Source organism: Excalfactoria chinensis, chromosome 14 (assembly GCF_039878825.1).
Source record: "Excalfactoria chinensis isolate bCotChi1 chromosome 14, bCotChi1.hap2, whole genome shotgun sequence".
In the NCBI taxonomy this organism is placed as follows: Eukaryota; Metazoa; Chordata; class Aves; order Galliformes; family Phasianidae; genus Excalfactoria; species Excalfactoria chinensis.
Window position 1 is genome coordinate 824,075 of NC_092838.1, and position 27,305 is coordinate 851,379.

Genomic DNA, 27,305 nt, shown 5'->3' on the forward strand with positions numbered 1-27,305 from the left:
CAAACACAGATAAGGCTCCAGGAGTGTCTGCGCTGACCCTGCATGCGTGCCTTCCTGTTGCTGACTCAGCTCTGGTCCTGTTTGTTGGTGATTCACCTCCCTCTTTATGGCTGAGGTGTCCTCCCAGAGCTGTGCCCTCCATTTGCCATTGACGGTTTCTTTGGTGGTCTTGGAGCCCTTCTGATCCCTCACAGCCACATCAGGTAAGGAGCCAGCCTGGGGAAGCTCCAAGGCAGAGGGGAACCAGCACTTGGGCCATGTTGCCCTCCAGCCCTCTGAAGTTGGGCTCTCTGTGCTACAAACAGAAGCCCAAAGCCTGACCTCTGCCTGTCCCTGTCTGTGTCTGTCCCACATGGCCCCATGACTCGTGCTGTCCCGCTGGCAGTGGCTGGTGCAGGGCGTTCAGGGCGTTCCTCTTCTTCAAGTGCTTCTCATCGCACTGAAATCCTGCTTCCTTCCAGGCCCTCTGCAGTAATGTGAAGACCAACATCTGCCTCCCCACATGGAGAATCCCCTTGCCGTGCTGCAGGAATTGCTTCAGGCTCCTTTCCAGAACCAGCACGTGGGCTCTGAGCACACCATGGCTTGATGGACTCATCCTGCTGGTGCTCTGAATGTCAGCCCTCCACAGACCACGGTGCAGCCAGTTTGCTTGCTTGCTGTGAGCCTTGCAGAGCACCGACCTGTCCTCCCTTCAGGAAAGCTTTGGGGCTGAGACTTCCAAAGTCCCTTCAGCATCCATTTTGTGGGCTTTGCAGGGCAGGATATTCAGGCTGGCACTGTGTCCTGTGGGCTCCTGCATGCAGAACTGGGAGTGCCCCATAGAGCAGCTCCTGGGCAGCACCGGGGCAGCCCTGCCTGCCCAAGCAGCACCACGCTGGCAGCTCTGGGTTTTGCTGAGACAACGCCTGCAGGTTTCCCTCTGGCTTTGCCAGGTTCCAGCAGTTGCAGGTGCTGCCTTACGCTGCACCTCTAAGAATCTGCCATACTTTGTTTTCTGTTACCAGCTGCTGTGGCCAGTCGCTGCTGATGCCATATCCCAAGATCCTGGCTGCTCAGTTGTAGCTCCCAGGTAACAGTGCCATTGCCTGGGGCAGATACAGGAGGATGATCCCTTAAAGCTGGAGCTGCACCTGAGCTGTGCTGGGGCTGTGCTGCTGTTCCCAGAGTCAGTGCTGGCTGCAGGAAGAGCATTTCAGCCTCCAGCACTGTGCACGCTACTCAGGGATGGCTGCAGGTGCTGCTGAAGGTGTGGGTCTTCCTGGGCCAGCTTCCTTCTCTAAGGGGCCCCTTCACTGTGGTGTGCAGAAATTGCAGAAGTGGAAACCATGGAGGGGAATAACTGACAGACAGGAAACGTGATGGTGATGTGTTTGACACGGCCTGGAGGGAAGTATGGACAAGCACAAAGGTTTCTGAAGGGAGAGGCAAAGCCCTTCTACCCCCCGCACAGCCCTGATGGGTCTGGAGCTCTGATGGGTGTTCTGTGCAGGGTGCTGGTCTGTATGGGAAAGGAGCTGTGCCCTCCTTGGGCTCCTGCCCTGCCCATGGGGGTCTCCAGCTGCTGCCCCCGTTTCCCAGGGTCTGGAGCAGCCCAGAAGGAAAAGGAAGGGCAGATCTTGGCAGTAAGTCAGTGTAAACAAGTTCCTTTGGCCTGAATTGCGCCTTATGACCTCTGCTGCCATCCGTCTCTGGAACAGCCAGAACATGCTTGCAGGGGCTGGATCCGTGTTTCCCTGTACACAAGGGACGGGGACACTGAGCAGCACCAGCCAGCTCCCCACCACTGCACTGGTTTTGGAGGCTTTGGATGTGTATGAGGGCTTAATGGTTAATCTGCATCGTGCGAGCTCGAAGAACACGTGAAGGTTAAGAGAGGCTGGGAGCTCATCTGTGCTCTTCGTCCTTCCCCCAGCACGGAGCCGTGAGGCCGCAGCCCTGCACTGTGCAGGGACTGAAATCTCAGCGCAGGAGCAGGGAGGGATGTGCTGGGAGCCACCCCCGGCACGAGGAAGTGCTGCACGCTCAGGGAAAAGGGAGGAAGAGCCCACAGCGCTTCTGTGGGTTCAGGCCGTGCCTTCCCCTGCTGGTGAGAATGCATCGCACGGAGCTGCTGCTGCCCTGCATCCCTCAGCAGCGTGCAGCCCTCCGGGGCCGTGCCAGCCGTGCTGTGCCGTGGGGACGGGCAGCACAGACTGCGCCAGCCCGGTGTCAGCACATCAGCAGCGTTACTGATTCACGTGGAGCCACGGGGGCGTTCCGACAGAACGAGCTATTCCTGAAGGGCCCCATGTGATCCTGACTGTGGCGGCTGATGGGAAAAAATCCCTGTATGGAAGAAGCAGTGCACACCTGACATGGGCCTCAGGCCCTGCGTGTCGTCCCAGTGCCTCCCAGCTCAGCCCCAGCTGTGCACGATGCAGTGATGAGTACGAACTGTGCAAGTCCTGAGTGAGGGAGGAGGAGGAACCAAGCCTGGATTCTGCTTAAGGCAGCCCTAGTGTGGCTGTGGCAAAGGGGCTCAGAGCTGCAGTGCTGTGCACAGCCTGGAGCATCACGGCCATTTCCCAGCTGAGGACACGAGGACAAGCCCAGCACAGGGCTGTTGGGAAGGCCCGTGGGTGCAGGGCTGGGCACTGCCCCATGCTGCAGAGTCCTGCTGGCATGGCACTGGGACCCCCTGCCTGCTCCTTATGCAGCAGGGACACTGTGACAGCCCCAGGGTTTGTAGCCCTCTGGTGCTGCCATGTTTATGGGATGTAGTAAGAGGAGGAACTGAGTGTTGTCACACACATCCCGTATTTCCACTGAGTCTCCTCCAACCAACCCTTCCCCTTTTCTGTCCAGCTCTTCCTGTGTGATCCTTTGTCATCCACAAATGGCTTTTCCCCTTTTCACCCACATCCCCTGAGCTGTGCCATGTGGGCTGCACACAGCGGAGCACTCCAGGACCATGGGGAGGCAGCTGTGCCCGTCCCCATCTGAGCCAACCTTACAGCACAGCGCCCACAGTCTGTGCTGGGCGTTGGAGGAGAGGTGACACCCAGCCCACAGCACTCTGCCTCTCCCAGCAGTGAAGGCAGTTGGCTGTCCATTCCAAACCCCCTGCTCTGAGCTCTGAGCAGCCCTGTGGTAAGCACTTGGTGGGATCCTGCCCTGTTGTGGCCTTGGGCTCCCCCAGCAAACCACAAAGCAGCACCAGGCCAAGAGAAACAATAAAACCAAACAGCTCCTGCTCTGTTTCAGTTTCTCTTTGCTGAATGGGGTGATAACCCAGTGCTGTTTACCTTGGCTCCCTGCAGTGCTTCGTTTGGGAGCTCTGGAGGCGTGGATGCAGTGCAGAGCTGGGAGCTACAGCTGGGGAAGAGCCGTATCCACAGGAGGGGAATGGGGCCAGGGGTGATCTCTGGGAAGAAAGCAGCAGGGGTGGTGACTTCCCATCCGCTCTCATCCACGGGGAAGCAAAGAAAAACTGTAATAAGGAAAACAGAGAGAAGAGAGGAACAGGGAAGCTCTGAGCAGCAATGAGATGGTGGTGCGGTTGGATGAGATGGGACTGGATTCCATTAGAGCCATCAGTGCACTTCGTGGGGATGAGCAGGAGCGGACAGCCCAGGATGGAAATCAGCTCCCGTGCACAAAGTGCCCAACCCAGGGAGCAGAGCAGTGCTGTGTCTCTGGAGCTGTATGGATGGCACTGTGTGACTGCAGCACCACGGGGCTGGGCTGGGCACCCTCATGCCTGCAGCCCTGGCCGCGGTGCCTGTGTCCCCCCCTGCAGGAAGCAGCACAGGGAAGCTGTCTGTTTTGAACCAGCGATGGCCCAGGATGGATTTAGCCCCCTGAGCACCACGCAGCCAGAACCAGGAGAGGCAATAAGTGCTTCCCCCACCCAGTGCTTCCACAGCCCAGGGTCAAGCAGGGCAGAGCGGGGCTGGATAAATACAAAGTGCTGCAGGAGTGTAAATTGAAATGTTTGGGGGAGAAGTGCAGTTAAAAGAGCAGCAAACATCCCTTCAATGAATCAGCACTTTGTACTTTCGAAGAGCACCACACAGCCCTGCTGCCCCCCACCCCTGCACAGAGCATCACCATCAGCACTGCCTCTTGCCACGGCCCTGCCCACCCCCAGCACCCCAATAATGGGAATCAACCCACAACCAACCGCTCCACCATGCCAGAGCAAGGCCTGTCCCTGCCTCAGCTCTGGCACTACTGAAAGGCCTCCTGCTGCTAATTGGGGCTGCTGGAAGCCCTCATTAGTGATGACAGCCACTGCCATAGCAACAGAGACAGCGCTGGGCTGGCAAACTACAGCTCCCAGGGCGCAGTGCTGCAGGAAAAGCAGAGAGGTGGCAGAGGGCTGGGGGCGGTGGTGGTGATGGAGGAGCACATGTGGGTCCTGCACGTCACCCCCAGGGTGCTGCTGCTCCGTGCCATCAGTTCTCTGCTCATTTCCTCTCAAGTTTGACCGGGCTGAGGGGTGGCCAAGGAATAGCAATGAGGCACGGAGGTCCTGTCAGTTCAGAGCTCTGACACCTACAGATATTGCAACCCCGGCACAAAGGGAAGGCCGTAATGCTGTATGAACCCCAACCCCAGCACAGCGCTGCCCCTGCAGCACTCAGCAGCGGCGGTGGCTCCAGGATGGATGGATGGATGGCGATGCCCGGGGACAGGCTCAGCTTGGGCGGCCCTCCACGCTGCCAGGGAGGGGCTCCGGCCACACAGAGCCAACATAGAGCACGGCCCAGCCCAGCCCTGCCAGCAGGGACAAGGGACACAGCGCAGAGCAGCGGAGCCGTGACACGGGACAGCGGGGACTTGGTGGAGGGCTGTGGGCGCTGCCACAGTGCTGAGAGGGACCATCAGGAACGTGCCTGTCAGCGGGGCAGTGGGTACGGCAGGAGGGCAGAGGGGGAACATGGAGGGGGGGGGGTAACGGCAGGGGACGTGGCACAGCAGATGGGATGCGATAAGGGATGCGATAAGGGGTGCGGTGATAAGGGATGCGATAAGGGACGCATCGAGTGCTGCGGGCAGCGCCGGGCACGTGGCGCAGAGCTCCAGCTGAGGTCTCCGCGAGGCCACGCCCCCTTCGCGACGAGGGGCGTGGCCGCGCGAGAACACGCCCCTTATGCTAATGAGCGCTGAATCACGCTCTGTGGGACGCGGCGGCGGGACCGAACCATCGCCGCGGCGGGGAGAGGGAGGCCGGGCGGAACGGGGGCCGGGGAGCGGCCCAGCTCCGTGCTCGCGGCCCGGGTTCGGTGTCGGGCCGGCCTTGGGGCGCAGCGCGCCGTGGCAGAGCGGGGCGGAGAGCGGAGGGACCGACCCCCCCCCCCCCCGCGGCGTGACCCGTGGGAGCGGCCGGCGGTGGGCGGGGCGAGGTCACGTGACGGGCGGTCCGCCGCCATTTTGTCCTGCGGAGGCCATATGTAGGGCGCCGCGCGCAGCCGCCGCGCAGTGCCGCCGGGACGCAGCTCCGCAGCTCCGCGCCGCCCGCCCCGCCCTCCCCACCGCCGGCCTCCGCCCGCCGCTCTCCCGCCCACCCTCCCTCCTCGCCTCCGCCATTTTGTGGCCGGCCGCTGCCTGCGGAGGACGGCGCCGCGGCGGAGCCCCGTTCCCTGCCTGCCCGCTCCGTGCCCCGCTCCGGCCCCCCCGGCCCCGCAGCCATGTCGTCCGGCAGCACCCCCGAGTACGCCTCCTTCTTCGCCGTGATGGGCGCCTCGGCCGCCATGGTCTTCAGCGGTGAGCGCTCCCGCGGGGATGGGGGGGGCACGGCCGGGGTTGGGGAGCGCGCCCGGGGCTGCGACAACGCGACGGGGCGGCTGTCGGGGCGGGGGGGAACCGGGCTTCGCGCGGGAGCGGCCGGCGGGGCCGCATCCCCCCCGTCACCTCCTCCCCCTCCTCCTCCTCCTCCTCCCGGCTCCATCCGGGCACCGGCGGCGGCCGAGGGTCCGCGCGGTGACGTCACCGCCGTCGGCGGAGCCCCCGCTGCCACGTGACTGCGGCGCCGGCGGGGATCGGGGGCCGCTCCGTTCATCCCGGGCGGCCCTTCCCGCCGCGGAGCCGCGCTGGCGTTTCCCCGGGGCAGCGCCGGGCTGCGATTCGATGGACCGGAGCCTCCGTGGTGCGGCCGGTGTTAACGGCGTCCGTGATGCTGGAGGATGCTGCTGGGTTTCCGCCTCCCCGTCACGCTGGGAGCTCCGTGAATCCCAGCGCTGGGATCCGGCCCCGTTGCAGGCAGCGCTGTGGGTCGCAGAGCCCCGCGGTCTGGGAGCTGCTCCTTCTCACCCCCGATACAACCAGAGTATGCCAAGCACCCGCAGGGAGCAGCTTCTGCTCCAGAGCCTCGGCGTGCTCTGCACACACGCAGTGACCTGCTTTCCTGTCTGCATGCATGGGCTGCTCTGTCCGTGTTCCACCCGGCACGGTGAGGAGGAGTCCATCCATGCGCTCATTCAGCAGCTGCGGCTCCAGTTGCGTCACTGCTGCTCTCACACCCGTCCTCTTTGATGCTAATGTTGCCTCTGAGATGGTATCTAAGTCTGCCTGCAGCCTGGTGGAGGCTGCTCTTGGTTAGAGCGGCAGATCGAGCAGTGAATGGACAGTAGATGTAGAACATTTGAGGGGCAGCTGCAGCTGTGCTGCTGTAGCTCTGCGGGCTGTGCTCAGTGCTGCCCTGAGCTCACAGCTCAGCACCAAAGAGCTGCACCCGGCGCTGATGGCACGTGGTGGCAGCTGCGGAGCTCAGCCATCATACGTGAGCCTGACGCTGCCTGGGACGTGGCACACGCAGTGCAGGCTCTGTGCCCACCCACCTGCCCACCAGGAGCAGGCTGAGCGCCTCAAAGGAGAGGGAGACAAAATGGAGCTGGCAGATGAAAACGCCTTTGGCAATAGCAGTGATTCAAGTCTTCGGTGTCTGCTTCCCCAAGGAAGCACGGCATCTCATTCTTCCTGCAGAATTCTGCTTGAAGCAGGAGAGCGCTGTATGGCATTTCAGTCTCTTGTGTGCAGGTTTGCTTCAGTGGGAACCTCGGTGAGGGCTGCAGTGTTGAGCCAACCAAATGTATTTCCTAGAAGCTGCAGGTCTGGCAGTGCTGTACTGTGGGGCTGCAGGTGACAGGGGGTGGTTTGGGATGGGTAACTCGGAGCACCCAAGCTGTACCAGTGAGGGTTTGGTCACTGTGCAGCTGCTGGGGCAGGGCTGGGCTTCAGCTGGCCGGCAGCCTGTTGGGCCTGAGCACATGTGGTGAATGCAGCAACACATCTGGAAACAGCCTGGGAGCAGAGAGCTGAGGCTGCACAAGCAAGCAGTGTGCAGGTACCTGAACTTGCTGTGCATGGGTGTTGAGTAGCACAGCAGTCATGGCTGACTCATGCTGTGTCTAAAGATCAGCTTCGTGCGAGGCTGGTGATTGTATTAAAGACATGTTTCTAGTAAACATGGTCAGGTTCGACACTGTCCAGGCTGGTTTGATGTGAAAACAGGTGACTTCAAGCAGTTCTGTTTGGTGTTGGAACATTAACAGCTGATGTAGAATAGATAGCAGAACTCGTTCTGGTCAGCTCGTGCTGAGGGCAGCGAGGAGCACAGTGCAGGCTGTGTGACCTTGGCTGTCCCTGGCCTGCTGTCACTGATCACAGCCTGTTGTGGGAGCTAAAATTCCTCTATTTCTTGTGTCTGAAACATGTGGCTGGCTTGGTGTCAGATGCTGCTGAGTGATTCAGTGAGAGACTTTTCCATGTGATTTCTGCATGCCAGAAATGGAGAAGCACAGCATTGAGCAAAGCTGCTTGGCAGCGTGCAAGGCAGTTTGCCCAGAAGGGTGGGATGAGCTGGGCTGCCCATCAGGTCCCCACAGTGTGACAGGAGCCTTGCATGATCAAGGATAGGGTCCTTGATAGGACCCACTGGGGCAGGTGACGTGATGCTGCTGTGCTGTTGGCATTGGGAAGACTGCTAATGAGGAGGACTCCAGCCAGCAGTGCGAAGGCAGTCCTGTGTCCTGTTCTCATCACTGCTCTGGAGCAAAGAAAGCTCTTATTTGGAGCTGGGGCCACGGGTGTGCTGTGGTTTAGCTGCTGTGGCCCCTGTGTATGCGTGATTTCTATACTGCACATACTAGTGTCTGGAACATCCAAAATCAGATTCAGAGTCATTATAAGCAGAGTCTTAACCATTAACTCTGTGGAACTGTGCCGAAGCTGCTATGCTGCTCCTTATATGGTGGCTTCCAGCTGTATCTGGTGGGGTTCCCATCTGGCCCCAGAGTCATTGTAGACTATGGAGTCTTTGGGCACTGTCCCTGTGATGGAACTTCAGTGCAGTTGTAGTTAAGATGAACGCTGTTTGCCTTGGGACCTCTTAATCAACTTCTTTCTTTCAGTTCCTAAAATGAGCCTCTTTCATCTCTCTGGAGCCTGGCTAATTGCAAATGGTGGTTGCCAACTAGAAAATTCTAGAGCTCCATCAGGCTGTTCTGTGGTACTGGAAACCATGGGACCACAGAACTGTGCTTCTCCCTGCGGCTGCCCTTGCAAGACAGCAAGGCACGACCTGCTGACCTTGCTTCCTTTGAGTGGTGAAACTTGTGAGCACAAGGAAGGCTTCAGTCTGATCACATGGGTCTGAATGGGATGACCTTGGCTTCCTCAGGGGCTTCATAGCTATGGCTGCAATCTGCTGAGCGCTGTAAGCTCTTTGGCCAACCAGCTGGCATGAGAAACAACAGCTCTGCTAATCTGTACCTGTGATGGAGTGGTCCTGTCTGTGGAATGAGTGGTCTTCGGGCAGTGGCAGGGCAGAATGATGAGGATAAGGAGTAATAGGGCTGGCTTGTGTTGGGACCAGTATATGTTGCTGCTTGCTGAGAAGTACTCATATGGCAAGACCTATTCCCTTTGTCACAGCTTATTAAAAACTAAACCTGGCTTGTGTACTACACCATACACTGCATGCAGGGTGCAGCTGCAGCCATCTCAGCTGGTTGAACAGCTGACTTACAGTCTCTTTGGGCTGTCTGTTATGGAGCATAACCACAAGGAGCTGGTATCTGTGAGCTCGGAGTTCTCACATTGACTCATTAGCCCCTTGTGGGTTGGTGGGGTTTTTTTGATCATTCTGAAACCTGGCAGTGTGGGCCTTATTTGATATTATTTGATATCCTCATGTCTTCTCACACAGTCAGGGGAGAACAAAGAAGATGCTGTGCCTAATGCCGTAGTAGGTAATGCAAGTCAAGGACTGCAGTATCTGCTGCCCCTGCAGCCATCCCTGGAGATGGGCTGCAGCTGCTCTTCAGCTCTGCTTTCTGATGCTCTGTGGGTTCCAGGTACTTCTGCACTCGTGTGGCTGCCCTAGGAAGGGGCAGTTGTGCACCATGGGGTCTCGCCAGAACAGTCGTGGAGCATCTGTGACCATGATCTGAGCTAGGGCTGTGTTCACTGAGCCTGGTGTGGCAGAGCAGGGGCTGTGCTTGACCCAGCTGTCACCTCTAGCAGAATCCTGCAGAGGCTAACAGCCTGCTTGAGGATTAGCTTCAGGTGAACTGCTTTCTGCTGTCTGGTAGGAGGCAAGCCTGCCTATTGCACAGCACAGCTCATTTGATGCTGGATTAATTAGAAAAGGCTCAGGGCGCACGTTCTTATCCTGAATGGTCTTTCAGTCTTGCCATGATAGTGAACCAAGTTCTGTTTGTCTGGAAGTTTGACTTGTATCATTAATCCAAGGCTTATTAAGTGCTATGGGAGTTTTTCCTCTGCCACTGTTGGGTGGAAACCTGCATCACTGTGGTGGGACACGAGGAGTCACAGCTCTGAATGGGTTCCATGCTGCTGGAGTGTGCGTGACTGATTCCCACCACATCTGGATCCATCACAGCTGCTCAGACTGCAAGAGGCCACATCTGTGAGAGTGGCTCTTTGACTTGAAGGCTCCTGGTGCTCAGTGTCAGTGCACATTGGTCTGCAGAGATTGTCCATGTGTGTCTGCAGAGTTGCACAGAAACAGTGTAAGGCTTTTGGTAACAGCCTCTTTGTGCGTGGAGGGGTGTTGCATGGGGTGACCTGCAGCTGGCTGTGCAGGATTAGTGTGCTTGGTGCATGACCTGAGCACTGCAGCTGTAGGTTGGTGCTGACACTTGTGCTAGCACTGACCTACACCACACTTGATGTGAGTGATAATGGTGTTGGAGTTCCAGTGAAAGCCCTGGCTGTAGTAAGTCTGGTCTTCAGTCCTTCCTGCAGCCGCTGCCTGCATGGCATTCTGCTTCCTGGTCCGTGCTTCATTTCAGAGCTGTGCTGTTAATGCTGCTTCTGCTCCCACCTTTGGCTAATAAAAGCGCAGTTTCTGTTTATGAGCAGCATGGCTTCTTCCCTGGGTAAAGTGAGGTGGCAAAGTGCAGTTCCTTCTGCATCACTGAGGTGTCTTAATGGCTGCTATAAAGGCAGTGTTTGCTCTGGATGTAATGTTCCAGTCTAATTGGCCTGTGTGTTACAGGAGACTGAGCTGTGTGTCCTGATGGCACAGTATGGTGTGTAACAGGGATGAACAAAACTCGATTCACTTCTTTCTGCCATTCACACGGATCTCTTCAAGCCTTGTTCCCCGAGATTCCAGGAAATATCCTTATGTTCTTATGGAGGTGCGGGGACCTCCCTGGTGTGATGCTGCTGGGCAGAGTGCTGATAAATGTGCTGATAAATGCTGGTGGGGTGCAGGTGTGCCAGCTCTGAGGCTGGATGTGCAGTGCTTGTGCTGCTCTCACAGGGGACAAACAGCTGTTCAGTGCCATCTGTAAGTGTACACTGTGCAGCAGCTCACTGCCACAGTATGGGCTGGTGTTATTGATAAATGGCCTGGTCAGATGTGCTAACAGCTGTGTGTTGCCCAGGTTTTAGGAATAGATAACTTGGAACTGACAGATGAGCTCTGAGCTCCCCCTCCCCAAACACTGACTCAGGCTGCCTTTCTGTAAGTGCTATTGCGAAACCCATTCCTGTAATTCACTGCCATGTTAATTGCAACACCTCGAAGGAACCTCAGATTTGGAGGAAGTAATGACTGATGCAGTTTCGAAGCGTGAACTTCGCTCCCTCTGCAGGCCTCCTTAAGGAGAGCTGTGGAAGCTTGGGCAGAACTGGCTTCTATAAAAGCTTTGGCTGGAAGAAGGTAACCTGGGTGTTGATTCCGCTCGCACCCATTCCTTGGATGTTTAATCTGAAAGGTTCCTGATTCAAGCCAGTGTAATCTAGATGTCCCCAGGGGTAGACATGTACAACTGGCTTCACTGCTATTGTAGCTAAGTTTCTGCAGTGAATTCCAGGCTTCACCTACCCAGGGAAGTGAAGCCTGTCTCCTGGTCGTAAGAAGACTGCAGAACTGATGGAGCAGTCTGCTTCTGAACTGCACGGAGCAGTTCTTTACGTGTCTCTTTATAGGAAAAGACTTGAAAAGGATCCAGGTTATGGGAGGCTAAAGAGCTTTGTTAATGCAGAACTAATTTGTAGTTGATGAGGCTTTCCTTTCCAGCCTTTAACTAAAACCACTTCTGGGAGGGAGTCTTATGTGATTGTAGCACCGTAACCCTTACTCTGATGAACTTTGGGTGTGCAGAGCTGGGAGGATTACCATTCAGTTCTGGGCTGCTTGTAGTTGGCTTTAACTGGATAGGGGAGAGTAGGAGAGTGGGTAGCCTAAACCTATTGCTTGCTGGTTCTGTTTCAGCTGCTCATCATCTCCCAGTGGTGCAGACTGCAGTCCAAAGGTAGACTTCCTAACGTACTCCAGTGTAAGGCTGCAACAAAATGGGTCTTTCTGAATACTTCAGAGTCACAGAATGAGCTTTTCTGAGGCTACTGGAAAGCTTTCAGGACAGAAGTAGCTTTTTTGAGGCAGTTCTGTGGGGGTTTTCTAGCTGTACTCTGTTAAAGGCAATGAGCCCATGTGCTGCTTTGGGTCTGTGTGCTGCAGGCTGCATATTCAGTACCTCCCTGGGGTAGCATGAAGACTGTAAGGATGAGGGGTGGTTGTGGCTGACTGAACTGCAGGCTGTGCTGCTCTTCCTGATCCCAGAGGTTGGGTTAGCAAGTGTTTGGAGCTGAGTGCTTCACCGGGTGGAGGTGTTGCATGGATGGAGGGAGTCCTTCCTCCAGGGAACGAAGTGCAGCGATAATATGAGCAGCCATTGCTATCTCAGAATCTATCTGATGAAGCTGTGTGTTTCATCCCGAGTCAGAGCACGGGGCAGATCCCTTTTGTGGTAGAGAAGGCCATATTTCCCCTCTGCTTTAAGGGAATATGGCTGCCTGACAAACCAAGTAGTCAAGTGACCGTGTTAGGCCTGCACAGTTCTTCCCTGTGCTGACTCAGCTGTTCTAGTGCTGCAGTCTGACAAAGGCGGTTTTATTTGGGGAACTTCCTCATGTGTCTTTTCTCTTGCAGCCTTGGGAGCCGCTTATGGAACTGCGAAGAGTGGCACGGGTATTGCAGCCATGTCTGTCATGAGGCCTGAGCTCATCATGAAGTCAATTATTCCTGTGGTCATGGCGGGTATTATAGCTATCTATGGCCTCGTAGTGGCGGTCCTCATTGCCAATGCTCTTTCACCGACTATCACACTATTCAAGTAAGTTCTCTACCTGTGGGTTTGGTTGGAATCTGTTCTGGCAGTGTTTGGATGCTGTGGGATGGGTGGATTTTGCATTAAGCTCTAGAAAGTGTGGGATGCTGTAAGTGCTGAATGTTCCGAAGTTGCCCTCAAGAATACCAACTGGATTTCAGCTGTCCTACATTGTGCCTTAGCAGCAGCGACAGGGACGTGTTAGCTGATGAGTCAGAATCAATATTGTGAGATCCAGTGTCATGGTTTATGGCTCCAGAGAAGCAGTGCAGTCGGGGGGTGGTGGGGACCTGGGTTCGTTCAGTGGTTTCACATTCTAGAGATGGCGTGTGCAGGTCTTCTCAAGAGTTAATCAAGGTATCTAAATAGCTTTCCTGTTGCCTGGGAGATACAAGTGAATAATTAATGTTGCTTGCTTCTTTACATGCTGGTAAATCAATCCTCAGGCCTATGCATTGTACCTCTGCACCAGCTATAGTCTGAAACTTAATCTGCTCAGCTTCTGAGAATAGCTGGAACTGGCTTGTCTGACGTTAGAATAAAACAAGGCTTCTGAGGCCTAACAGAGCAGGTAGCCATGCTGCTGTACAAGCAATAGCAGATGAGCATTGTGACTGGCTGAGCTGCAAGCCTTTATCTAATAAATAGCAGATGGATGGAGATGTTGCTTTGCGGTTATCAGGTGGTCAGACCCTAAGGGACCCTAAGTCATAGGGAGCCTCTGCTTCATGAGGTGTGCTGTGCTGACTTAACTGATCTTTCTGCAGGAAAAGAGGTTCTCTTTAGATGTTCGTTTTCCCTCTCTTTGGGCAGAGGGGGGCGTAAGTTTAGCCTGAAGATGGCAGGTGGTGTCCTGTTGTTTGCCACTGAGTCTCCTTCTCATCTGTCCTACAGGAGCTTTCTTCAGCTGGGTGCTGGCTTGAGCGTGGGCCTCAGCGGTCTGGCTGCTGGCTTTGCCATTGGCATCGTGGGCGATGCAGGCGTACGGGGAACAGCGCAGCAGCCCAGGTTATTTGTGGGCATGATCCTCATCTTGATCTTCGCTGAAGTCTTGGGTCTGTACGGCCTCATTGTCGCCCTTATCCTCTCCACAAAGTAAACGTCGCGGTATGATGTAAAGAGATGTAACAAATCAACATTTAAAACAAACGAAGCTCCAGAATGGAAATGGTCTCTCCAATGTGTACAGTTGTCCCAATTTGGTAGTTGATCTCTTGTAAATGCGCGATGTACGTTAGTGATTTGTCCGTCATGTGTGTAATTCAATATTAATTGGTTGGGCAGCTCCAAGCCTGCTGCGTGGCTTGGGGTGGCCTGCGTGCAATTTTCCACCCATCGCTGTTAGTACTTTATGTATAAATATGAACTAGAAATGTAATTTTTCTCTTCACTGGATGTTTATTTATAAAAGACTTGACATGTTCATACATCTATGGAGCAAAGATTTTCAATTTCCCATGCTATATATATTAACCTTATATATAGGTAGATTACACTGTGGGGTCAATTGTAAGTGCAGAGAATTCCTTGGATGTAACTTTGATTCTAAAGATTGCTGTAGTGTCATGGTATTGGAGTATGAGAATCTTGTGTTTTATTACAGCAATTGTCCGAAACACTCCCGTGTTTCAGTAGTAACTGCGTATGCTCTGGCATCAGAGTTGTGCACCCACTGTTGGGTTACGAACTTATACGATGTTTCCAAATAAAACTTCCTCACTACATTGCTGTGATGGCTCCTCTGCCTCTGATTTATCGCTTCTGCTGCTCCTCTGGGGAGAGGAGGGATTATATGGGAGGTGGAGGGGGGGCGGTCTTTGAAGTGACTGGGTGCTACGTGCAAGTTGATGATGACTGCTTAAAGAATTCTGTTTTCTTCCTGGGCAAAGAGTGATGGATGCTGCTGCTGTCTGCTGCCCGGGCTGTGCTTTGTGAGCAGAATGCTGGGCTGCTGCAGTGCTGCCAGCATCAAGTGGTGCTTTGCTGTGTGTCGCAGCTGTCTGCGGTGGGTAAGGACACAAACTGCTGTGTGCGACAAGGAATGGGAGCTGCTGAGCGACCTGAAGGCAGCGTGTCCTTCTGATTGCTCTGCGGGAGCTTGGCTGTGCTGTTAGCATGAATTGCTGTTAGAGTGCTTGAACGACTCATCAACAGAATGGACTCATTTAGGGACTCATACTTCTAACTCAGAAATCAGGAGCATTCAAGCTGAGAAATCTGCTCTTGCAGCTGGAAAGCACTGAAGCAATATTCTCCTGGGGTTTGTGGGGTCACAAAGCAGCGCTGGAGCTCACGTGGGAGCTGTGTGTTGGACCCTTGTGGAGCTGGTGCTTGCACGTTATCCAGAGTGCATTTGAGAGGTACGTGGCCTTAATTAAAGTAGTTTGGAGGACAGAAAAAGCTTTTCCTGATTCAAGCAAAAGTGTTTTTGTGATACACTTAGATATGTAGTGGCATCTTGGTAATCAGATTATGCTGGGAGGTCTGGGATGATTTATCTGCCTGACTGGGAGTGCTGGAATGGCAGTGCTGTATCTCGGGCACAGCTGTGCAATAGGCAGGTCTGCACAATGTGGAGAGCTGTGCTCAGAGCTCTGTGAGCTATTGAGCATCACCACCATCAGCTTCTAACCTGGCAGGAGCACTCAGCCTGGTAGGAACCCCTGCACCTTGGGAGAGTAGCTTCTCTAAACTAGGGACCATTCAGCAGCATTATTAACAAACAAACTGCTTTGCTGGCTAAGAGATGTCTGCTGGATTCATGTGATGGGCTGTCAGCTGCTTGGCTCCAGGCTGGAGTGAACTGTGGCTTTTGTGTTTCAAGCGCCTTGACTGCGGGGCACTCAGCAATGCTATCTGTGGTGCCTGGGGGTACAGAGATGTGAGCTGGGCCATGGAAAGCCCTGCCTGTCTGCAGCAGGATTGGATGGGAGGAATTTACTGACGGTTCTTTTGCTAGATCTGAGCGCAGTCCCATCCACCAGGGATTGCCTTTGCTTTGGCAGAGCAGGCAGCCCCAGCCCATGGAATGACAGCCTCGTGGAGAGCCTGACTGAAAAGAGGTGGCGTCTGCTGGCGCATAAATAGGTCTGTGTAATGTGGCAGATTGCGAGCACTGCAGAGTGAGTCAGCCCTGCAGAGAGAACAGAACAGAATGGCTCTGCAGCAGCAGCAGAGGGTAATGTCCATTAGCAGTCAGTTCAAGCTAGGTGAGGGTGAGGGATGCCCGCTCTCCGATGCTGTCAGCGTAGGCAATGCTCTGGAAGAGCGTGCTGACCTTTCTTTGTTAGCTTTCATATTTCTGTTTTTTTTTCCTCACCGATTGCTGTGCTTTTTAAAATTATCTAATGCTCTGTTGTAGGAGCAGAACCCACCTAGGCTGGTCAGAGGCTGCTTTGTAGGGCTGCTTTGTAGGGCTGCTTCAGTAAATCCAAATGCATGTGAAAATTAATCGCAATGAAGTAACTCCTGTTTGGAGAATCGTAGAGTCACAGAATGGCCTGGTTTGAAAAGGACCCCAACGACCATCCAGCTCCAACCCCCTGCTGTGTGCAGGTCACCAACCAGCAGCCCAGGCTGCCCACAGCCACATCCAGCCTGGCCTTGAATGCCTGCAGGGATGGGGCATCCACAGCCTCCTTGGGCAACCTGTTCCAGTGAAGCTCCTGCTCCTCTCCCCTGGGTTCCTGTGGTTGATGCATTACAGGGGATTGGGAGTGAGCAACACCAAGCAGAATAGTATAAAGCAAACCAAGCAGTAAGAGCTGCAGAAAGATGTGTACATAAGCAGAAAGCTAGATATGCCCTTGAATATCTGGATCCCATTTCCAGCTTTCCTCCAGTTTGGGTGTGATGCTGCACAGTCTCTGCTGCAGTTTTGTAGTGAAATGGAGGCAGCACTTTATGTCAGTGATGTGGACTGAGCTGTTCGTGCAGTGTCCAGCTTCATTCAGAGAGGACGGGGTGACAGGGTGGCAGCAGAGGGTGATGGCTGCCTTGGTCTGATGGTTTTGTCTCTCTGGGGCTGAGGACTAAGCAGAAAATCCCTGGAGGACCCAGGGTCAGCATGGATTCCAGCCCACAGGTATGAGCAGCATCTCTTGTCCCTGTTCATTAGAACCATTTTCAGGCCTCTTTGGGAATACAAGTGAAAAATGAGAAACCAAATCTGCATCTCCAGAAGCATTTCTTTTGGCAGCAGAGCTGGCCTGAGTCCTCCTTGCTCTGGTACCTGTACCTCCATTCACCTCCATGGGGAGTGCTCCCCCACTGCTCCCAAACGTGCTGCTACAGCCCTTCCTATGGCGAGGCAGCGAGTCTGATTTGGGAACTGAGCCAGGTTAAAAATAACTTGACCTGAAAAAGAAATGATTTGCTAAGGGAAAAGCGAGTGAAGCTACAGCTTGTGTTTCCCTCAGCCTGTTACTGGGGCAGTGGGGAGAAGGAGCGTGCAGTTATTAGAGGAGAGTGAGATCCTTGGTGAGACAAGGCGGGGATGGTTTAATTCTGAGAAATAAAGCATCCAAAGGGATAATCCTTTAAGATGGGTGACATGAAGTTGGGCTGGGTGACGCACCCACAGCACTGAGGAGGCAGATTCCCATCCCTGTTGTCTCAGAACAGGCTGTTCTGTCTGTTCATCCCACAGCACAGAGGGAGGTCAGGGCCAGCTTCCAGTGCTATGATTCAGTGGCTCAGTTCTGGCTTTCATCGGAGGTGTTTTGCATCCCTTTGTTGCCAAAGGGCTGGTGAAGCTGTAGGCAGGGCTGACCCCACAGCAAGATCCTTTATAGTGGACGTTACCACATGTAACTACCTGGATGCTGCTTCCACTGCCAAGGAAAACTGCCATCACAAGGCTGTCAGCATGTACATGTATGTGAGAATGCCCTGTTTGGCTGTGGCCATGTGGGTGCTCTGTGTGCCTTTAGACATCTGAACTCAGCTGTCTGGAAGGGCGCTTCTCCCCTTAGAAGGTTATTGGCCTGAATAAACAGACCTGAGATACATTCTGAGGATTCATTTCCTAATCTTCTGGTTTTGGGGTCTCTCCAGCCACACTAAAGCCACAATCTGTTCTCACTGACGTGCTGCTGGGTGCCCTGAGGGTGGATAATTCAACGACCATGCCTAAAACTCGCCTGGAGCCATTCCTAGCCTCACGTTCCCAAACCAGGCTGTGTTTATCTATCTATCTATCTATCTATCTATCTATCTATCTATCTATCTATCTATCTATCTGTCTGTCTGTCTATCTTATCTATCTATCTATCTGTCTATCTAATCTATCTATCTAATCTATCTATCTATCTGTCTGTCTGTCTGTCTGTCAACTAACATCATTCTCTATTCCCTTTACTGGAATCCTGCTGACACTAAAAGGCAGCTTTGCTGTGCAGACAGGCACTGACACATGGAATAAGCGTGGTATTATAAGCATGGTATTATAAGCCTGGTATTATAAGCGTGGTATTATTATAAGCGTGGTATTATAAGCCTGGTATAAATGCTGATCCCATAGTGAACTTCCAGGAGGGCTGTTCCATTCACGGACCATCTCACTTCCTTTTCTCGCCGTGGTCCATCAGAGTTGCTCACAGCAGCACCCTGCTCACACAGGGAGCTTGCACAGGATCATTGGCTCTGCACAGAACGAGAGGCAGGGGGCTGCTCAGACGCTGCTGCGGCAACACGGGGCAGAGAGAACGGAAGGGAAGGTCTGCAAGCAGACATGGAGAGTGAACAGAGTTTGGTGGGGGTGCTGCTGTGAAACCGCGACCTCCCCAAGATGGCGCCGCCCCGCCGCGACCTCCCCAAGATGGCGGCGCCCCGGCGCCGGTCACGTGCCGGGCTGGGAGGCCGTGAAGGGCGGTCACGTGAGGGGAGCGGCGGCGCCGCGGGGTGAATGCGGCTCCTCGTCCCGCATCCCGCGGCCTTTGGTCCGAGCGTGGGCCCGGGGCCGCCGGGAGGAGCCCGAGCGAGGCCGGACCTCCAGCTCCGCGGTGCCGGTCTGCCGACCTGCCGCCGTTTGTGCTGCCCGGCCCCGCGATGCCGTCCAACAAATCGGTGTCGGACGCTCCCATCGCGCGGTTCTCCAACTGCCGCATCCTGCGGGGCGGCCGCCTGCAGCGGTGAGTGGGACCGGGGTGAGAGTGCGGGGTGAGAGTGTGAGTGCGGGCTGTGAGTGCGGGATCCCCGCAGGGAGGACCTGTGGGTGCGGGACGGCGAGATCCTCAACCCCGAGAAACTCTTCTTCGACGAGAAGGGCTCCGCCGACATCCGGCTGGACTGTCAGGGCTGCATCCTCGCCCCGGGCTTCATCGACGTGCAGATCAACGGTAAGGGGGCACGCCGCGGCCCCTTGGCTGGGTTTGCACTGGCAATACGGGGCGGAAGCGCTGCCGGAGCCTTTTTGCTTCCAGGTTGTGCCGTGCAAAGCTGGAGGCTTGATCTGCTCACCCCAAATGCTTGTGCAGTGTTTCGGGGTTGGGAATCATCAGGTGCAGCCCCGGCTGGAGATGGGGCTGTGGGCAATGTGTGCCTGGCTGTGGGCAGTGCGTGCCTGGCTGCTTCGGAGGCCGCAGCTTCCCCTTTGCTTTGTTCGTGGCACAGGAGGCTTTGGGGTGGATTTCTCCCTGGCTACAGATGACTTCAGATCAGGGATTGAGCTGGTCGGTCAGAAGATACTCTCCCATGGAGTGACCTCCTTCTGTCCCACCCTGGTGACATCCCCTCCATCCGTGTACCACCAGGTGAGCCACTCTCCGCCTCTTATCCTTAGGGTGACAAAGAGCTGAAGGCTGATGCTGGTACAAAAGGGCCGAGGCTGGTTCTGCAGCCTCATCTTCAGACAACGAGACACCTGCCATAGCGGATGAGCTGTGGACAAAAGGAGCTGAACAGCCCCGGGTTTCTCGCCCGTAAGCTTTAGAGCACTGAGGCAGCAGTGTTTCCCAGGCCAGCAGGTCGCTGCCTTGCACAGTGGGGCTCGCAGTTTGCTTTTCCTTTGTGAGCTGCTTGGCTTGTTGTCCCTGGTGGTGCAGCAGCTCTGTGTGAGCCCAAGGTTTGGGTTGCTTTGGCATTACTGTGTATGTGAGGTGTCTGACAAACCCCTTTCTATAGATTCTTCCCCAGATCGATGTAAGAAATGGTGGAGCTCACGGAGCTGGTATCCTGGGTAAGTGATTTTGCCACCGTTCTGTTTGGTGCCTGATGATTATCCTTGTCCTTCTTAAGGAAAAGAAGCTGCTTTAGGAACAGCATGGTTGGGAGCTGAAGCTCTCATGGAGGTAGGGATACATTGGTGGGCACAGACCTGCTGTCTCCCTCAACCTGCCCGCAGCCTTTGCTGTGTGCTCTGCCATCAGCCCTATGGGGTTTGATGGAATAATGGCAGTGGGGCTGGCTGGTGCTGCATCGTTTGCTGTACTGAGCTCTGAGTTACCTGAACTCTGCTTTACTGTGGGAGAATGGCAAGAGTGTGGCTGGAGCAGGATGGACACGGCAGGTTTCTTATTCCTTGGTTGGGCGAGGAAGAAAGATGACTCTGTTCCCCTTTGAGCAGGAGCTCACCTGGAAGGGCCATTCATCAGCAAGGAGAAAAAGGGGGCACACCCGGAGCACTGCATCCGCACCTTCGAGGAAAATGCCTTCCAGGACTTGCTTGCCACCTACGGGTCCCTGGATGGCGTCCGGATCGTCACCCTGGCCCCAGAGATAAAGAGGAGCAGTGAAGTGATCCGGGAACTCACCAAGCGACACATCTGTGTCTCACTCGGTAAGGGCTGGGGAGGCAGCGCAGTCTGTCCGTGTCACATGCAGCATGGGGTCAGGCGGCTCAGGGCTGGGATATCTCTAATGGTGTCTCTGTGTGGTTGGGCTGGGTAGTATTTCCTCTAGTCAGTCCAGGCTGACTGCTGGGAAAGGTTCAAACTCTGAAGTTCAGCTGCTTTAGGCCTCATTTGACAGGTGATGTTGTTTTCCAAAGGTTGGTGTTAAGTCTTGATAACTCCATTATTCAACTGCAAGAGCAGCTGAATCTCTCCCACTGCTGCCCTTCCTTCAGGTGAAACCGACCCCAAATTCAGCAGGCTATTTGTGCAGCAGAGGTCTCTTGTCTCACAGTCACGTAAAGGCAATCAAAGAAAGGCAAAAGATCTGCTGTCCCCATTAGGGAAAACAACGTTTTCTTTCTGGATCATGTTTTATCAGCATGGAATGTCTTGGAAACGTGCCCGCCGTCTCCCTGCTCCTTTGACGCCTCTCTGTATAAAGCCTTGAAATGTCTGAGGGCGGCAGAAAGGCACGTCCTGGCACTTGTAGCCCAGCCAGAAGGCAGCTCTCCCCAATGCCTGTGGGAGCAGGGCAGCTTTTGTGACCTGTGTGACCAGTGGATGTGTTCGGGTGAATCACCTCCTGCTGGACCCCACTGGTTGCGGTCACACAGCTCAGCAACGAGGCGGGTGTCTCACCTGAGCTCAGGGTGAGGCTTCAGAGCAGAGCCCTGATGATGGAGCACCTTTACTCTTGGATGTCCCTCTGCTCTCTGTTCCAGGTCACTCGGTAGCTAATCTCTCTCAGGCTGAGGAGGCTGTGCAGCACGGTGCTACCTTCATCACTCACCTCTTCAATGCCATGTTGCCGGTGAGTTGCCAAGGGCGTTTGTCCTGTGTGGGCATTCCTTTCAGTGCTTTCTCTCTTGCTCCCCACAAACGCTTATTTGCATCATCAACTTGTTTTGTACCAGGCCTTGCAGTGGGATTTCAGCACAGAACCTCTGTCTTCGTGTTTCTACTGCCTGACTTAAAAGAGTCAAAGCTGTAGCAGTCTCTTGAAATTGGAGGGGTTGCCTGGTTACATTGATAATGGATGAAGCTGCCAGGCACTGTTTGCTAGCGATGACAGCAGGAAGGGTCTCAGCCTGCAAGTCCTGCTGTGACACCCATCATCTTTTCCTCTCCCACTTTGGGTAGTTCCACCATCGTGACCCTGGGATCGTGGGGCTGCTGACAAGTGATAAGATTCCTGCTGGGCGGAGGGTCTTCTACGGCATGATCTCAGATGGCATCCACACCAACCCTGCTGCCCTGCGCATCGCCCATCGAGCCCATCCCAAAGGTAGGCCATACTGTGCCCACGCAGTGGTACTAGCATCACAGATGCTGTGCCATCTCCCATGGCTGCCATGGCATGCTATCTTGCTGTCTGAAAGAAGTCCTAATCCTCAGCCTGTCGCCTCAGCTGGATGTGGCTGGAGATGTCTTGGGACCTCTCAGGGAGGGTTGGCATGGCGCAGTGCTCAGAGCTGCAGTGGGATTAGTTGCCAAGCTGCTGCAGCCTGTTCCCTTGCATTCCTCAGGCATGGTGCTGGTGACGGATGCTATGGCTGGCATGGGGCTGGCACCAGGTCGGCATACACTGGGCCAGCAGGTGGTGGAGATCGATGGGCTGAACACCTACATTGCAGGTAAGTGCCTCTTGCAAAAGAGCTGGACACGGTTCTACCACTCGTGCCTGTTCCTGGAGAGCTCAGCACACCTTGCAGGGCTTGTCAATGTGAAGCAGCGCTTGCGCCACCTTCTTGGGTTTTGTTGGGCGCCGTAACTTGATTGTGATGCTGGAGACTGGGCAGATATTCTGGAGAAGGGCTGCTCCTTTGTCAGTTCCCTCCCTCTGTCTCTGGCAGCAGCTGCCCACATTATGAGTTAGAGTTTGAACCAGTCCAGCTGGTCTTAACAGGGGAGCTGCACGGTGACATCTGAATGTGTCTCCCTTCAATGCCAGCACAAACACTCTTGCCTCTTTGTTACTTCTCAGCAATAGCTGAGATCCCTTCAACTTGCATCTCCTGTGACCCAGGATTTCTGCCCCTTTGGGGTTCTGCTCAGTGCTGCCCTGTTCTCTCCCAGGCACAAAGACCCTGAGCGGCAGTGTGGCAACCATGGACACGTGTGTGCGACACTTCCTGGAAGCCACAGGTGGGTGAGCATTGTCCACAAGCTGTTCCTCCCCGAGAAGTCTTGTTCTTGCCAGCTGTGTCTGCCCAGCCAGAGGTGTCCCCTCTTGTCCAAGATAGGAGGAGGAGGGCTGACATCAGTGATACTGGCCTTGGACACAAACACCTTTAGGAGGGATGCTTCATTTTAACCTGCAGCGCTAATTAGGGTTGAACTGTTCTGCTCATTTCTCATACCTAAAGGTGAACGACTTTCCCCTCCCCATACCTTAAGTAGGTTCTCCTTTTCCTACTGTCTCCTTTAGAGATGTTTCCCCCCCTGAGCTCCAGCCAGCTGTGACTGGTCCTCCCAGCACCTACTGCCCTTGTAGTGTTCAGGGCAGTAGCAGCCAGATCTATGTTAGTGCTCTGCTGTACCAGGGCAGGACATAGGCAGTGCTGACAAAGACACTGGGGCCCTGGGCATGGGTTTGGTTGTCAGAAAGGTCCCTGCAGTGCTTCCAATTGCCTTAGCCAGGGACTGGGGCTGCTCTGCTGATGGGGCTGTTTGCTGCACTAACGCCTCTTCCTCCTCTGTCCAAGGGTGCTCAGTAGAGACTGCACTGGAGGCAGCATCTCTGCATCCTGCCCAGCTCTTGGGGATTGAAGACAGGAAGGGTACCCTGAATTATGATTCTGATGCAGGTACTGCTATGGGGATGGTGGGAGGGAGGGATTCTGCGTGCTGGAGCAAAGCAGGGCCTGCTACAAATGCAGGTTGCATCTGCTGCTACAATGGGGGCTCTGGGGATCCTTGCTCTGCCCAGTTGCTCTTCCTCTGTTCCTCTGACGGCTGTTTCTTTTCTCTCCTATCTGGTGCAGATTTCCTGATACTGGATGATAGCCTGCATGTGCAAGCCACGTACATTGCGGGCAAGGAAGTCTGGAGACGGGAAGCCTTAGGCATGTGACCCTGGGCTGCCTCGTGCCTTCCTAGGCATCCTGCCACTGTGATTAGCAGCTTTGGTAACCACCCCACTTCTCTTTTCTTGTTTCCTTTTGTTTTCCCTTCCTTCCTGCAACTCCCCTGAAGGAGCCTCATACCAAAGAGTTGTGTTTTCCAGCGCAACCACTGCTTCCAGTTACAGCCATGCCTGCAATGACTCTGTTGGTGCTCAGTTGGTGGAGTGGGGAGAGCAGGCAGATCTGTGTCGGGAAGGATTCTCAGTCTCTGGAGAGACCTGAAGGACTGCACAGCTGTCCTGCGTGGAGCCCCCAGACAGAGGTGCTTACGTGTCCATCTCACAGCAGTGTGAAGCTGTCCCAGCCTTTGCACTGTTATGCAGCACACGACCTGCCTGTGCCTAAGGCAGACTCAAGCCATGTCCATCCCTCTCTGTGCTGCCTTGCTCCTGGGCAGCTGCAGCTGGCAGGATGTCAGCAGCCACCAGTTCAGCTCACAGCTCTTCCCATTACGAAGTTCCTGTTGTGTTGGTGGAAGCTGAGGACCACGTTCTGACCAACTGCTCGTCCCTCTTGCGTTCTCTGGATTGAGGCTGGTACAGCTCGCTGACTTGGTGCCATTTTGGGGCTGTGAATCGATGTGGGTTGAATCCTCAGGGCAGAGATCAAACCCAGGGAAACGAGGCATTGCTGGTCCCTTGTGCCTTTTTCTCTGCATGGGCGTGGAGCCCACGGCGTGATGTTGTCTGCCGACACTTGCCATCGTGCCCCAGCAATCAACGTTCCTCTCAGCTCTGCGTGCTGCCTGCGTTCTGCAGGCTCAGGGCAGCCCCCGCCGCCTCCAGCTGCAGAGGGCACTTGAGATGGGCGGTGGGCGGCTGGTGGCTGCAGGGCGCCCTGCGGCTCATGATGGAACTGCGGACACGTTCCGGCCTTTCGGTGCCGTCGCTGGTGGCTCGTTACTGCTGTGCTCGTTATTGTCCGGTTCACCATTGGTCTGTCAGCTCGTTCCCTGACGTTTGGGAGCTCCGTGCAGGACTGTCGCCGTTCCGGGGGCTGCTCGTGGACGGGGCGATGCGGGAGCGGCACCCGGGGCTGCGCTGCTGCGCTGCGCCTCTCGGCTGTTGGTGGGAGGTAGGGAAAAAAGCAACGTGAATAAAAAGCGTTACGAAAATAAAAGGGAATCTAAAGCAGGACCGGGCCGAGGGTGCGGGCGGAACGGAGGCGCAGGGCGGAGCGCGGCGCGGGGACGCCTTTGGGCGGCGGACAGCGGCGCGGCGTGGTTTGCTGTTCCGAGGCCGGCCGGGCTGAGCGGGCGGCGGCAGCGTGGGCCGCTCCTCCTGCAGACGGAAGGGTTTACTCTGGTTAACACGCCGTGCTGCCGTCCCGCTCTGGTTGACACGCTGTGCCGCCGTCCCGCTGCAGGCACGGCCCAGCCCCGAGCGCTCCAGCCGCAGCTGGGGCTGATCGCGGCCCCGGCCCCAGGTGCGCCGCCTCTGCCACCACCTGCAGCCACGTTCCGACCTGATTCCCTTTGCTGTCCCTAAAGAAAACCGTCCTTTGGGCCCGTTAGTTCCAGCCAGCCAATATATGGAGCGTGCGGCGGATTGTGAAGCGCCGGACGATGCGGTGCCTGCTGGGTTAGTGGATGTGGTGCCGGTTTCAGCCTCGGAGAAGCCGGAATCGGCTCAAAGTGCAAGTAGCGCGTCCAGAGAGGATGAAAGCCGGGTTACATTAAAGATCTCCAAGGCAGAGAGCGGCCCTGGGGGTAACACAGCGACAGAGGAATCAGCGTCAGGTGGAGCTACACGAAAGAAGAAGAAGAAGAAACAAAATGCGTCTGTCGGTCAAAAGAGCACAGAGGAAACTGAGAGCAAGAGGGAGGCAAAGGTGGAAGCTAATGGATGCCGGAGTGAAGATGCAGCCCGTCAGGATGAGATCTCTCAGGTATTCAAGTATCGGTGGGACCCCATTCTGGGTAGTCCCGCCTTTATACAGATGGATTTTCTCCCGTGTAGCAATTGCTGTTCTCGTTTTGGGGTGGTTTATTTCCTCACGCTCCTTCTGTTTCATAGCAGGCAGATGACCAGCTGCAGAAAGAGGTGGACTGGTGTGTGGAACAACTGGAAATCGGCCTGAAGACACAGAAATCCACTCCCAAGCAGGGTGAGTATTTCTAATAAGTGAGGAATCTCCCTTGCTGGAGGGTTCGGGGAACCTTAAACTGGGGTATTTCTGCTTTGTGCTGCTTCAGCCGAGGAGGCTCTCCGTGCAATCAAGACGCTGCGCAGTGACAAGGCTCCGCTGGTAAAGAAGCGTCAGGTGATGAGAACCATATTTGGAGACTACAGGAAGAAGATGGAGGAGGAGCTGTGCAAACAGCTGAAGCTCATGCTGTCAGGTAAGAAAACTTTGCATGCAGGGGGAAATGAAGTAGGCTGGGAGCAAAGTCCCTTCCTCTTTAGAGCTCTGCAGTGCGGGAGCTTGCCGTGTGAGGTGCTAAAAATCCTTCCCTGCTATTTTCTCCCCTCTTTAAGATGCAAAATCTGCCAAGATCGTGGAAGTGCAGAACAAGAAATGCCAGGTCATCAGGAAGCGCTCCGGAGCGTGCAGGAAAAGCCAAGGATCAGCAGGATCCCCTCCAGAATCACCCGGCACGTCTGACACGGGCGCGTTCAGGTTCACGGTTTCTCAAGAAGAGTTTCGCTTTAATTTCTTCTAGGACAGCCTTTTAGATTGAAACCGTGGCTACAGACTCTGCCAGAACTCTTGTAAACTTAAGAATGCTGCTGCAATGGAAAATGTTATTGAGGAACCTCTGCTTTTCTCCTAAGGAAAGGATTCTCCTGAGTGCCTTCGGAGGTGCAAAACAGGTCTGTCAACCTGGCATGTGAGCCCAAGACTCAATCTACTGCAGTAGTCCTCACGCTGTTAGAATGTCACCTCTGCAGCATGGAGTCTGGAAGGCCCTGTTGGTTTTTTTTAACCTAAGAATGTCTTTTATACTGGGAGCTTCTCCCACTCTCCTATTGCCTTTAAACAGAGCAGGCCTTTCTTAGCAAGGGAGGAAGCAACACGCATAAAAAGAAATGCTCTGTAAAGAAGACCCAGCTTCTGCAAAGGGAGAAGAGGGGAGGCAGTGTAAGCACACTGGCTGGCTGGATGTATCCATTCCACCTGACAGCTGTGCAAATGCAGCTTCTGGTGTCAAGGAAGCACAGGGCAGTGTGTGTGTCTAATAGAGTGAAAATGTTCAGAATCTGGGAGGAAAATGAGTGAGAATCATCTTTGCTCTTTCATCTGTTTAATTGGCAGCCGCTGAACTTAGAAGAGAACAGCAAGTGCTGATGCATTCCAGCCTAGGGATGTCAGAGCAATTGTTTCCAGTCAGGGAAAGATTTGTGTTCCTGAAACCAGCTCACTTTGAAGTCGCCCACTTACAACCAGCAGCGACTCAGAGGGTAACTCAGCTGTATGCTGAACTTTGGGTGGTGCAGAAATGAACAGTGAGAGCCCCGAGGTGCTCTTGCATTTAATTTGTATTAAATCTTTGCTTTCTGATCAGCTGAATGTTTGTCTCCTCTCTCTGTTCTGCATCAGCCCGTCAGCCCATCTCTTGCATTCGTGCAGAAGTTTTTCCCCACTCAGCCTAAAAAAGCTGGAGGAACAGGAGTCCTTTAAAAGGAAACAGGGTATCGGGTGGACCCGCAGCGCGGTGCTTTCCTTCCTTTTTATAGTCCAGTCAGTCATCCTGTATGAGGAGCAAGAAATGGGAGGGT

The 27,305-nt window shown here is 54.8% G+C and overlaps 3 protein-coding genes across 6 annotated transcripts; all 3 read left to right on the top strand.

Moving 5' to 3' along the window:
• The first annotated feature begins 5,445 nt into the window (after positions 1–5,445).
• ATP6V0C (ATPase H+ transporting V0 subunit c) lies at positions 5,446–14,353 on the top strand. The gene is made up of 3 exons (XM_072349431.1): positions 5,446–5,751; positions 12,452–12,635; positions 13,524–14,353. The coding sequence occupies exons 1-3, from the start codon at positions 5,676–5,678 to the stop codon at positions 13,726–13,728; spliced, it is 465 nt and encodes a 154-aa protein (XP_072205532.1). The 5' UTR covers positions 5,446–5,675; the 3' UTR covers positions 13,729–14,353.
• A 4,148-nt stretch (positions 14,354–18,501) lies between these two features.
• Positions 18,502–24,660, top strand: AMDHD2 (amidohydrolase domain containing 2). Of its 3 annotated transcripts, none has more exons than XR_011905287.1 (12): positions 18,502–18,760; positions 18,831–18,967; positions 19,242–19,381; positions 19,752–19,806; positions 20,194–20,406; positions 21,184–21,272; positions 21,602–21,746; positions 21,988–22,095; positions 22,538–22,606; positions 23,167–23,268; positions 23,446–23,589; positions 23,688–24,660. XR_011905287.1 is itself a non-coding variant. In XM_072349333.1 (11 exons), exons 1-11 carry the CDS (start codon positions 18,678–18,680, stop codon positions 23,532–23,534), a joined length of 1,230 nt encoding a protein of 409 aa, XP_072205434.1. In that variant the 5' UTR covers positions 18,502–18,677; the 3' UTR covers positions 23,535–24,660. The 3 variants fall into 3 exon arrangements, 1 of the variants encoding a protein (XP_072205434.1); XR_011905288.1 differs by having other exon boundaries at positions 23,706–24,660; XM_072349333.1 differs by having other exon boundaries at positions 23,446–24,660.
• A 58-nt stretch (positions 24,661–24,718) lies between these two features.
• Positions 24,719–27,089, top strand: C14H8orf33 (chromosome 14 C8orf33 homolog). 2 transcript variants are annotated; one of them, XM_072349334.1, is made up of 4 exons: positions 24,719–25,473; positions 25,602–25,692; positions 25,781–25,927; positions 26,064–27,089. In XM_072349334.1, the coding sequence occupies exons 1-4, from the start codon at positions 25,117–25,119 to the stop codon at positions 26,246–26,248; spliced, it is 780 nt and encodes a 259-aa protein (XP_072205435.1). In that variant the 5' UTR covers positions 24,719–25,116; the 3' UTR covers positions 26,249–27,089. The 2 variants fall into 2 exon arrangements, with proteins under 2 accessions (XP_072205435.1, XP_072205436.1); XM_072349335.1 differs by having other exon boundaries at positions 25,605–25,692.
• The last annotated feature ends 216 nt before the right edge of the window (positions 27,090–27,305 follow it).

What these genes read in the sequence shown, in the direction of transcription:
- ATP6V0C (XM_072349431.1), top strand. Translation starts at nt 5,676, where the DNA reads ATGTCGTCCGGCAGCACCCCCGAGTACGCCTCCTTCTTCGCCGTGATG. An exon ending in GGCCGCCATGGTCTTCAGCG is followed by an intron (nt 5,752 to 12,451) that starts GTGAGCGCTCCC and finishes TTTCTCTTGCAG; the next exon opens with CCTTGGGAGCCGCTTATGGA. An exon ending in CCGACTATCACACTATTCAA is followed by an intron (nt 12,636 to 13,523) that starts GTAAGTTCTCTA and finishes TCTGTCCTACAG; the next exon opens with GAGCTTTCTTCAGCTGGGTG.
- AMDHD2 (XM_072349333.1), top strand. Translation starts at nt 18,678, where the DNA reads ATGCCGTCCAACAAATCGGTGTCGGACGCTCCCATCGCGCGGTTCTCC. An exon ending in TCTTCAATGCCATGTTGCCG is followed by an intron (nt 21,273 to 21,601) that starts GTGAGTTGCCAA and finishes CACTTTGGGTAG; the next exon opens with TTCCACCATCGTGACCCTGG. An exon ending in GAATTATGATTCTGATGCAG is followed by an intron (nt 23,269 to 23,445) that starts GTACTGCTATGG and finishes TATCTGGTGCAG; the next exon opens with ATTTCCTGATACTGGATGAT.
- C14H8orf33 (XM_072349334.1), top strand. Translation starts at nt 25,117, where the DNA reads ATGGAGCGTGCGGCGGATTGTGAAGCGCCGGACGATGCGGTGCCTGCT. An exon ending in GTCAGGATGAGATCTCTCAG is followed by an intron (nt 25,474 to 25,601) that starts GTATTCAAGTAT and finishes TCTGTTTCATAG; the next exon opens with CAGGCAGATGACCAGCTGCA. An exon ending in GAAATCCACTCCCAAGCAGG is followed by an intron (nt 25,693 to 25,780) that starts GTGAGTATTTCT and finishes GTGCTGCTTCAG; the next exon opens with CCGAGGAGGCTCTCCGTGCA.